This window comes from Stegastes partitus, unplaced genomic scaffold, assembly GCF_000690725.1.
Source record: "Stegastes partitus isolate 25-593 unplaced genomic scaffold, Stegastes_partitus-1.0.2 Scaffold807, whole genome shotgun sequence".
Classification (NCBI taxonomy): Eukaryota; Metazoa; Chordata; class Actinopteri; family Pomacentridae; genus Stegastes; species Stegastes partitus.
The window spans coordinates 285,230-296,508 of record NW_007578538.1 but is presented as its reverse complement, the minus strand read 5'-3'; the positions used below and the strand labels follow the sequence as shown (position 1 = coordinate 296,508).

The following is an 11,279-nucleotide window of genomic DNA, read 5'->3' as shown; positions in this document are numbered from 1 at the left end:
CCCTAATATGTACTACTGTCAGATAAAGTAGTATTTAATATTATTTTAAGGTTTTATTCCCTCATATGTAAATCACTCAGGTGAACTCACAACATAAATAACACGAGCGGCTCCTCACCCCAATCTTTAAACTTGTGTCAGAAAATAACAGCTTTATGTTTTGATTTGTGTTCACCAGAGAGCTGGCCGTGCTGTAAATCTTTATAAAAGTCACACTCTGATCCTGAGACTTTTACAGCATGACAACAGACATGTATTGATCAGCACAGTGCAGCCGGTGCTGAGCTTCATGTCAGGATCTTCTCAGTGGAACCATCAGGACGACTGTTTGGAGCCAGGTTTCCCACTTGTGGCGAAAATGAGCAACAACATTTTGCTTTACTTTCCCCCCAGTGCTAGTTTTTACTTGTGAATTATTTCAAATTCCAGAGCAAGATAAAAAAAAATAAAAAAAATGTGACACAAAATGTTCCACAACATTTCACACACAAATACATTCAGAGTATTTATCATCCAGATCAGTGGTTAGAAGTGGGTCCACAGTTCTAACATGAACATCAGTGACAGAATTCACAGAGTTCCCCCGTCTGACAGCATGTATTAACACATACATGACATAAATATAAATGAAAGGCCTCCCTGATGATCTTAAAGTACATGCAGTACCTGTGCACACCTTCGCCCACAGCACACTTCTGTCAGCTTCTGACAATAAATTTAAAATTTAAAAAAATCCCCAAAACTTAACCACAAATGTTCCGAACACTGTCTTCTCGCTGACGTGAGCAAACAGCAGACGAGACGGTGGAAGTCGTGAACTTTTACATTTCAAAAAGCAAAGAGACCAGACGGCACACGGTCACATGGAGTTCTTTGTAGGGAAGTCAAATAATAACAGCTTCTTTTTAGGGACATTTTGCAAACGTAGGAACTGTCTAAAAGTTTTTAACAGCATTTTTATTTATTTTTTAACAATTTAATATTTAGTTTTTATTTTAACTAAAAAAAAAAACAATTTCCAAGTTGACTGTTCAAAAATAAACCGAAAAACATCAAAAGTCCTGATGAGGTGAACGTTTTTAACAAATTCATTCTTTTACAGAGAGAGACAATAAAACGACTGCATAAATCTCATTATTCTGCAGACATCTTGTTAATTTAAAGCTTTTACAGTTTTTGACCATAGCAGTATGGAGGCTTTGTTTTCTGTCGTTTTGGGTTTTTTACGTGAGTGTTTTTTGAACTGAGCAGTTTGACCCGTGATAGTGATTAAAGGTGGCGGCTGTGGCTCAGGTGGTGGAGCTGGTTGTCCTCCAGTCACAAGGTTGGTGGTTCAATCTCCTGCCCCTCTTTGGGCAAGACGCTGAACCCGAGGTTGGCAGGCAGCACCGTGCATGGCAGCTCCGTCGCCACTGGTGTGTGAATGAGAAACACATCGTAAAGAGCTTTGGATATAAGTGCATTTACATTTAAAAGGCATAACTTCAGTTTTCAGCCGCCTGGAGGCCGAGCTGCCCGAAAGGGGAAGCTCTGCTGGTGGCTTCTGTTTCCAGCGGATGCAGCGGTAGGCGACCAAGATTCAACATGAATTCCGAGAAAGTTGTAGGTTTTTAACCACAAACGCAAACTTGACGTATTCGTGTTTTCGGTGGTTTCTGGCAGCTGCCACCGAGCCGCCCGTTTTAGACCTGCACACATGGACAGGACGTGTTTGAGAAGAGTGTTAATATTTGTACACGTCACTTCATCTTCACGTCTTATTTGTGTGATCTGGCTCAAGAGGAAGCAAACCGTCCATAAACTGTCCTGCACTCCGGTTCTGTACAGGCTTTTCTTGACAGCTTCACTTTGACACCAAGCTGTGAAAACAAAACTCTTATTAGCAAAAATCAATCAAACTGCACTGTTAAAAGTCACTCCAGGGACCTGTTCCCACCACTCAATTAAATGCTCGACTGCAAGATCAGAGTCCTGATTCACCAATTAGGAAAACCTTTTATGTTGAGATCATAATGTTGCATCAAATTACCACTGTGTGCATTTCAAAGTCAAATTTCTGTTAGTTGATGTGAGACTAAATTTAAGTTGGCCTAACTCAATAAAATTGGCTCCATTTTTCATCACCTCTATTACCTACTTTGCGCTGGAGCCACTTAATATTTTAAATCTACAAACTTAATAACTTGTGTTCTTAATTAGGATAATTGAGTAATTTTTAAAAAATCCTCTCTAAAACGTTAAAATACGACTTGGTCCAATCAAATTTTCAGAGAATCCAACTTAAAACTTTGTGTTTATGCGACCAAGCAGTGACTGGAGAGGAAGAATCCGTGTATTTTTTTATCATTTCATTGGAGGATTGATGCCATATTTTTGCTGTTGTTGAGCCCAATCATTAGTTTTAAAGAGTGCTGCAAAGCAACTGTGCAAACTCCTTCATCCCCACAAACGTGGCACGAGCTTGTTTTGATGAGATCTTCAAGAATATTTCTTTATATTTCAGATAATGGGCAAAAGATTCCTGCAGGGCTCCTGTTGGCGCCACTTCAACTCCAGACAGAAACCTTTTCTTCATCTGTCGACTAATATTTTCTGTATCGAAACACGTCACAAGAACGCCGCATATAAGTTTCCAGTCTTGTGTCATAATGCTCGGTTTTTATTTATAGTGGCATCGTCTTGGTAAGAGATCAACACTCAGACCTGTTTTGTTTTTTGTTTTCTTTTTTAAGCTTGTGTGGAAACTGCCCAGTAACTTTCCACCTTCAGCCTGTAACTTTCCACCGTGGCAGAGGCTGTTGTTAATGTCATCTTCACTGAGCATGCTCGCTTGTTGTCGTGGCTTTTCATAGAGAACATGGAGTTTGCTTTACTCATCACAGCCTGCCGGTTATTAGCATGCCATTGCCTCGGGTGGTCCGTTGTGAAACATTTGCTTTGACATTTTGCCAGTAATGAATTGCAATCACTTTCACGGCGGCACGTGTAATTTTCTCCACTGCGCTGTGCCAGAGCTGGAGAATGGTTTGATCGCACCTGCATTCTGGTTCATGTTGTTCTCATGATCACCTAAGGACAGGGTGGACCTGCAAACGAGGGAACAGTTGTGGTGGAACATTCAAAAAACTAAGACGCAGGTACGAGCATTAAAACGGGACTTCTTCTTGAAGACGTTTGACCTCTCATCCATGAGGCCTCTGCAGCTCTGACAAATGAGGAGTTTCAGACATGTACAGTAACCCCAAAGCACGTGTCCAAAGGCCCATCAGTGAACCAAGATTCACAAACTGGAAGGTCAGGGATGATTGAAGATGTTGGCGTTGGTGACACTTCCCATGTGAGATCTAAGTAAGTACCTGGCTAGTTCTGCTGCAGACGTCTTCCTGTGTGTAGAGATGGCTGCTCTGGTTTACCATAACCCTAACTTCTCTCTCAAACCGTTAACCTTCAGATAAGTCTCGTCCTGCCTCTCCCGTGTTGCACCAAACATGTTAAACTGGGGCCGCCGTCTCACAGGGAGTCGACAGCACCGCTTACCCGGTACTTAGAATGCAGTGCTGAGATCTCGAACCACAACGTTTCACCACCGCCAGCATCCTGAGTCACACCTGATCCTGCAGGTTGACAGCCATGTTCATGGACCACTAGTCACATGGTTTTGGGGTGACAATCAATATCTGGGACTCTGCTCAATTAGAACTAAAGAAGGATAAAGGTGAAATGTCTTCAGGAAGCACTAGGAGCATTGCCTTTACCTGAAGCGTCGTAGGGTTACCACGACCTGGACAACAGCGAATCTACGCGAACATCAGTTTTCACAGCATTCCAACGTGATCAGCACCAACTGATAACTGATTGGAATGGCATCATGAAAGGACACCCATCTTTAGTTCCATCTCAATTTTTTATTGAGCAATACAATTTGTAAAAACTTGTGAGGTCTCAGATGTGGGGAACAACTTAGAGCCAGCACCTTCGCTTATCCTGAGAAAATCCCCCGTCTTAGAAATACCAGTCAGTGAATTTGGTTCGAGTTAAAGCTTGTCTTTCATGGATTTAAAAAAAAAAAAAACTATCGAACTCCACTGCCTGGATTAGTCACGCCAGAGGGACGTCCTTCCCTTTACATCTGTAAATAGGTTTCACATCATTTCTTACAAAACAACACAGAAACACCATAAATCACAATTACTTTAATCCAAAAAATAGAATCCTTTGAGTGTAAGACGCCCTCTGAGGTCTATAAGCGTAGAAAATAATTTTTAAAAATCCTCAAATGCTTATTTCCTAAAAAAAGTCATCCTTGAACAACACAACTTGTTGCGTTGCTCAGTTTCTTCAGCACATATGGACCATATGTCCAACATGACGACTCTTTCAGATACTTAAACTATTAAGGATTACTGACACATTTCCACTAAAATAAAAAGTTATAGTCACAGTAAAATTCAATTAAATTCACATTCGCTATGAAGTTCATGAACAGGTTGAAGGATATGTTATCGTAGCAACAAAATAATGTCACAACCGTCCAGTCTGTTGAAGTTATGAAACATGTTTGAATGTGGAATGTACGTATGTGCCTCACTGTACACGGAAATACATAAAGAACACTTTATGTCTTATATCTGAATGAGAGTTGAAGAATTAAACCCAAAAAATCCAAACCCTATGACTTGTGCTAACACTTAGCATGTTTAACACCATTTGCAGTGATGGAGGTTACATGCTAACACGTAGCTAACGACACTTACACGTTAGCGTGTAATGTACACAAAATATTTATACACGATAACAACATGTGACAGGATTTTTATGTTACCAACATGACCTGTCACATGTAACTAACATGCTAATATGTTAGCATGCCTGCTACATGCTAACCACCAAGCTCATAAAATTAGCATGTTAGCTTGTAACCACAATGTCATTGTCAACTGAAAATAGTGTGGTTTCATATTACATGTTGTGTGATTTGTCTCATCTTCACCACAGCAAAATGTGGCAGAAAATAAACTCAACACGGTTAGCGTTAGCTTTGCAGGGGGAACTGTTTTTCATTTATAAAATGATGCTAGCTGCTAAAGCTTTAAACAGTTGCAAAGAATTACCAATTACGTTAAAAACAAGATGTCATATACAAAATTAAACGAGTAATTAATACTTGGATTTTGGTTTGTAGTCAGAAAATAACATTTACTTTGTGTTCTATGGAATTATCCTTAATTACATGAGGTTTCATTTAATTTAGGCGACCTAATTAGTGTTGTGTATGTTAAAATAGGAAGAATGTCAAACCTATTATATATATAAATGTATATAAAGACATATTTCTTCTGTTTATGTGATCTAATAACACGGGGCATGATTTGTGTTGTGTAGCAGAATACCTGAACTTGTTCTTGTACAAAGATGGCTCAATAAACGAAGCAGGTTGTCCTGAAAAACTTCCCCAAAACAGCATTAAGCTGTCTGACCCACTGACTTTCTATCATTATATAGCTGTTAGGGTTTTACACAGTGGTTAAACAGTACCTGAAGTATGCATCCAGCCCACACAGCACAAGGATATGAACAGTACAGAGGAGGATCCGCTGATTCACACAATGTGGAGTGTTGGTTTGAATTCAAGTCTTACGTCTGATCTGGACAGAAAACTAGAGACGGAGCAAAACAAATCCTAAAAGCATGAGCCCTGTTCAGAGAAACCTGGAGAACACTGGAATACATGTCAACGCCACTGTGTCAGTCTCCCCAAGTGGACGCTTCGCTGGTCGCTGCAGAAACGTGGATTGTCAGCGCCAAGCAATAGAAAGGTTCAATGTTTAAACGCATGTTAAACGCAGAGGATGGATGAGGAGGTGTTCAAGGTTTCCCGAGTGTTTCTCAAATCTGTCAGTAATTTTTCAATTTATCTTTAAAAAAAAAATCTGTGTCGCTACTGGTCACCAGTGGAGCAGAAGATTCAGCGGATATTTAACCCTCTAAACTGCAAAAAGCCAAAATTATACCATTAATCGGAGCCAAAACCAGATAGAATTGTCCAGTGGTCCTTAAACTAACCATCTGTCTAAGCTTAAAATCTGACAAAATAAAATTGTCCAAAAATAAGCCGAGTGCATCAACCAGTTTCTTAAAAAAGCTAAAAAAATATTGTACTCCTGAGTGCAGCCGTGACACCACAGCTGACTGGGCCGGGACCAACAGTCAGCGGACAAAAATTCAGAAACGTACAGAAAAAGTCGTGGTGACAGGCTGCTGGGCGGCGGCAAGGCAACCTGGCTCGTCTGAAGCATGCTCCACCATCATCTTCCCATGCAGTGTAAAATACATGACACAATCCAACACAGGCCTATTGCAGAACACCTGCACCTGTTCCCATTCAGGAGTTTCTGAGCCGAACTGCAGAATTCAGACACAAGAAGATTTTAGATCCAATTTCGCAGGAAAAGGAACGTAAGAAGCAGCAGAACCGTTTACTTTGCACAAGGAAACCCTTTAAAACAATGACTAACTGCGAGTTGCACTCCAGCCACATTTTGTGTTGATTACAAATTATGTTCCCACAATTTCCTGCCTTTATGAGGTTTTTAAAAATCTTGTCACTGATGTCACATGCACTAGTCTGAGTCACTATTTTGGGGTTTATCTGAATTAATCAGATGATAATTCGCTGTGAGGCCGATTTAGGAGGAACGAGCAGGGCGTGGGTACAATCTCTGACCTCACGGTAGACTTGAATGTTTGTTATCTTGTGTAGAGTCAGAATAAATCAGTCAAATGAAGGAACCAGTGGCTGCAGTGCTGTGATGTGGACATTATGGTAAAGTAACGCAGTGTAAAAGCAGCTACAAGAACAGGCCAGGCTGTTTCAAACAAAACAACAACAAGAAAAACAAAATGCAGACCACTCCTGTTATACACAAGCGTGTCCCACTGCTTGGAATTCACTGAACCTATAAGGAGAAGTAGCCAAAGAGGAAGATTCCGACGGAACAAACCACCACCAGTCCGATGTTCAGGATGATTCTGGCTGCCGGAGGTTCATGCAGAAGCTCGTCCACAATCTTGTCCTGCTCCTGAGCTGTGATGACCTGAGCTTTGGATGGTTTCTCCTGGAAGCCACAAACCCACTCTAAAACCTTCACACAACGTCCACTCTCCACTCCTGCAACCCCACAGCAGCCCTCCTCTTCCCCCTCCTCACCCCTCAGTCCTTCTTCTGCCATTTTGGGGTCAGAACTCGGTACACAGCAGCCATTCTGGGGAGGACGGTGGGTTTCGATGCCATTGAGTGACTGAGCGTTTTCACGACTCGCCTCAGTGCTGCTGAGCCTGTTTGTTTGGTTGCGACACTTTTCTTCACCAATGACACCGTTTCCGTTTAAAGGCTTCAAAGTGTCTTCTCCAGGTTTCTCTGCTTCCTGCTTTTTCAGCTTCTTCCTCTTGTTCAGCCCCCACAGAGTCGTGGTTCTGACTTGTTCGTGTCCGGGTGGAGGTGTGCAGAGACTCACGACTACAGCCACCACAGCCGTCACCCAAAACAAGATGGCTGCCACGTACATGAAATGCACATCTTTGATGAAAGACGGCCGCTCGTCGGGCTCGTTGCAATGCGGCTCGCGGTAAGCAAACGCCAGAACCAGTCGCAGCGCTCCGAGGACGAACCCCACCATCCCGCCCCAGAAGGCGCCCGTCTCATTGCAGCGATGCCACAGGACACCGAGCAGGAACAGAGCCGCGATGGGTGGAGTCAGATAATCGGACACCTCTTGGATGTAGTAGAACATCTGGCCTCCCTGCATCTCGATGATGACGGGCACCCAGGCGATGCTGATGATCACCATGACAACGACAAACAGCCGGCCAACTATCACCAGCTCTCTGGAAGACACCTGCTTCCGCAGCATCTTGTAAATGTCCAGCGTGAATATGGTGCTCGCCGAGTTGAAGATGGAGTCCAGGTCGCTCATTAGAGCTGCAATCATGACAGCCATCATCAGGCCGCGCAGACCGACGGGCATCACCGACATGACGAGCCGCGGGTACGCCACGTTGCTGCATCCTGCTGCAGAACCGCACACCTCCAGGCAGTGCTCTGGACTGATGCATGCCAACTCATCAGCAAAGAAGACCCTGGAGATCATCCCTAGAGTCAAGACGATGTACAGACCAGGCTTTTAGTCACTCTGCAGTCGGGATTCAAAAAGAAGTCATTCAAAAGCAACGCATGTGTCTACCTGGGATGACGATGATAAACATTGGCAGGATTTTAAGGAAGCCGGCCATGACGGTCGATCCTTTGGCATGAGCCAGATTCTTCGCCGCCAAAACTCGCTGTACGATCACTTGGTCTGCACACCAGTACCTGGAACACACAACACATCAGCTGTATTGTTACAAAGACGACGGCTCACTCCCCATTGCCTCCAAAGTTTAGCTAGCACAGCAGGAATCAGGAGTGTTACAAGACCAGGGGTGTTTAAAATGGTCTTTCCGTCCACTTCTTGAGTCCAGTCTGAGACGTCTGAGCAACGACTGGGTGGATCATGAAGGTGAGTAGACATTGGCTGACGTCTCCTTCAATGATCCCCCGGCTTTACCTTTAGTAGTGTTTGATCCCCAGAGGGGTAATTACACAGGCTACCTCGACCTCCAGTGTTCAGGTACATTTGGGGTTTCGTCTCAGTTTCCTACAGCCGACTAACAAATGTCACCTGCTGCAACATACAAGTGTAAGAACTGTCCAAAGTGCTTATTGGACAGCTTCTGCTCAGATATATTTTTAGATTTTTTTGTTTAGATTTCAACGAACCTCCGAAACACCAAAACCTGCCATCTTAAAAAAAAAAAGATCAAATGTACACAAAGAAAGACTCACTGGATCTTCATGTTTCCGAAGGTCCTTGAACTCCTCAGCTTAAAATTCTGATTTTTGATGTGTCTTGTTCAAAAATAAACAATTAGTTTGATCGAAATAGATTTTGTAAAAAAACAAAAATCTAAGAAACTCTGCCCTCCTTCACGTCACCGTGGAGTCATGAGTAACTCGGCAGTGACGGGAACTGGAAAGACTGTTTTGGCTGAACTGGACTGAACTGCAGGCAGTGTTGTGAGCAGGTTATATATAATACATATGGAGCAGCTGACTCTAAAGCTTGTCCTGAAGAATCTAAAGACGAGTACCAAGGATCCCACTTCCTCTGGAAAGCAGATGGACTCCAGAAATTCAATGGAAATAACCCCAATCTCACTGTATAGCATTCATGAAAAACAAAAACATCTCTGTTCGGGGGAAATATTTAAAAAATTATTATTACTTTTACTCACTGTGGCTTAATTTCTCACTGCAATATAAAATCCTGCAGCTCTGTGAAAACAGCCCAACCGTTGCTAGAAGCAGAAACAGCCTTAAAAAAGTCACTTCACATAATGGAGATATTTTTACTTTCATTTGTTTAGATGCTTAATGTTTAAATGGGATATGTAGAATAAAGTAATTCTGATTTAATATCCCGATTCTATACTTGGTTTTACATAATTTCCCAACCTAACAGCATGCCATAGATGAGGACATTAAGCACCACTGAGAAGTTTTACAAACGCTTCTTGCTCTGATAAAGGCGATTATGAAAAACAAACACAGGCTTCGTTAGCTTTCATACCGGGAAGTCAGTCTAAAGGGGAAAACCAGTACCAGATAGACGCAGGAGTCTGGCCCAGTAAGAAACCAGGCCAGGGCAGGTCTGGATCCCTCGGGCCTCGAAGGATCTTCAGAGCATCTGGCTTTGGGTTGAGGTGATGGTGGCACGATGCAGAATAGGTCAGATTGGGTGAAGCCAGCAGGATGGCGGTGATGTTTGGAGCAGCCTGCATGTACTTGATCCTCAGACCTTGAATGAAACGGACAGGCGAGGTTTAGTGTAGTTTAATTATTTACTCGGAAGTAAATGCTCAAAACTGAGACGTACAGACCTTCAAGTCCTCCCACTTTGAAGAGGCTGATGCCCGTAAGGCAGAGCGCTCCGGCGATCATGAGGAACGCTTGGACCGTGTCCGTGTAGATGACGGCGACCAGACCTCCGGTGACCGTCAGCAAAGCCGTCATGGCGATGAGGAGGATGATGGACAGATAGAGGTTCCACCCTAAAGACTCCTGGATGAACAAGGCTCCAGAGTAGAGATCCACGGACAGCTTGGTGAAGATGTAAAGGACAAGAGACAAAGCAGCGAAGTACACCTTCAGCCGCCGCCCTCCGTATCGCTTGGACAGGTACTCGGGCATGGTGTAGACTCCGGACTGGATGTAGACGGGGATGAACACCCAGCCCAACAGCTGGAGCAGCAGCAGAGCGTTGAACTCCCACGCTGCCACGCTGTACCCGCTGGCAGCACCAGAACCAGCCAGTCCGATGAAGTGCTCGCTTCCGATGTTGCTGACAAACAGAGAAGCCCCGACGGCCGCCCAGTTCATGGAGCGACCGGCGAGGAAGTAGCCGCTCACCGTGCTGCGGTTGGCTTTCCACATGGCCAGGAAGCCGATGGCCAGCACCAGGACGAAGTAGACGGCTACCACGACAATGTCCGCCGCCTCCATGGTGGCACCGGACGCCATGTTTTAACGCTTTTGTCGCTTTTTCACTCAACCAGCCTCTGACTTGATGTGTATCGGTGATCTGGCACTACAAGCGTTCTTCAGATCTGATCTGACAAAAAGGTGACTCAACGAATCCTATCTGCGCATTCTTACGTGTGAACAGCAGAAAACAGTCATCTGATTCTAAAGAAACCCTTGAGGCGGTCTTCTGAGCTTCTGATCTCTGGTAGTTCCCCTCAGCATTAGGAGTTATTGAAGGCTGTGGTTTGGCACCTCGCAGAACGGCTGAGCATTGTGGCTGGTTTTTTTACTGAGAGATCGGAAACAAACATCATCATCTGCATCCTGGAAGAAACACAAACACACACGCAGAGTGAATCTTCTGACCAAAGCAATGCAGCCAAGCAGTGAAAATGATTCAATGGGACAAAAAGAAAACTGACCACAACAGATGATTAGCGCGCCCAAACTGAAGACGCTTCCTCTGGAAGTTGTGTACATAACACATGAAAGAGTCGACTGATGTTTTATTGTTGAAAATTTAATCAAATCTAAGTTTTGAATTGTGATAATTCTACATTTTAAAGATTTCAGCTAACAGCCGGGTGCTAAAAGTACATTGACTACAAGTATGGAGACAAATTAAAACATCCATCCATCATCTCTACACCTTAATCCTCAC

General features: G+C 43.6%; 1 protein-coding gene across 1 annotated transcript in view; it reads right to left on the bottom strand.

Moving 5' to 3' along the window:
* Positions 1-3,885: 3,885 nt before the first annotated feature.
* Positions 3,886-11,279, bottom strand: part of LOC103365064 (sodium/myo-inositol cotransporter) — a 13,170-nt gene continuing 5,776 nt past the window's right edge. Inside the window, exons 2-5 of the mRNA XM_008292390.1 lie at positions 9,976-10,942; positions 9,698-9,893; positions 8,241-8,368; positions 3,886-8,149 (exon numbers count right to left, since the gene is read on the bottom strand). Of these exons, the coding sequence (XP_008290612.1) occupies positions 6,957-8,149; positions 8,241-8,368; positions 9,698-9,893; positions 9,976-10,615 (2,157 nt within the window). The 5' untranslated portion in view covers positions 10,616-10,942 and the 3' untranslated portion in view covers positions 3,886-6,956. The remainder of the gene's footprint in view (positions 8,150-8,240; positions 8,369-9,697; positions 9,894-9,975; positions 10,943-11,279) is intronic.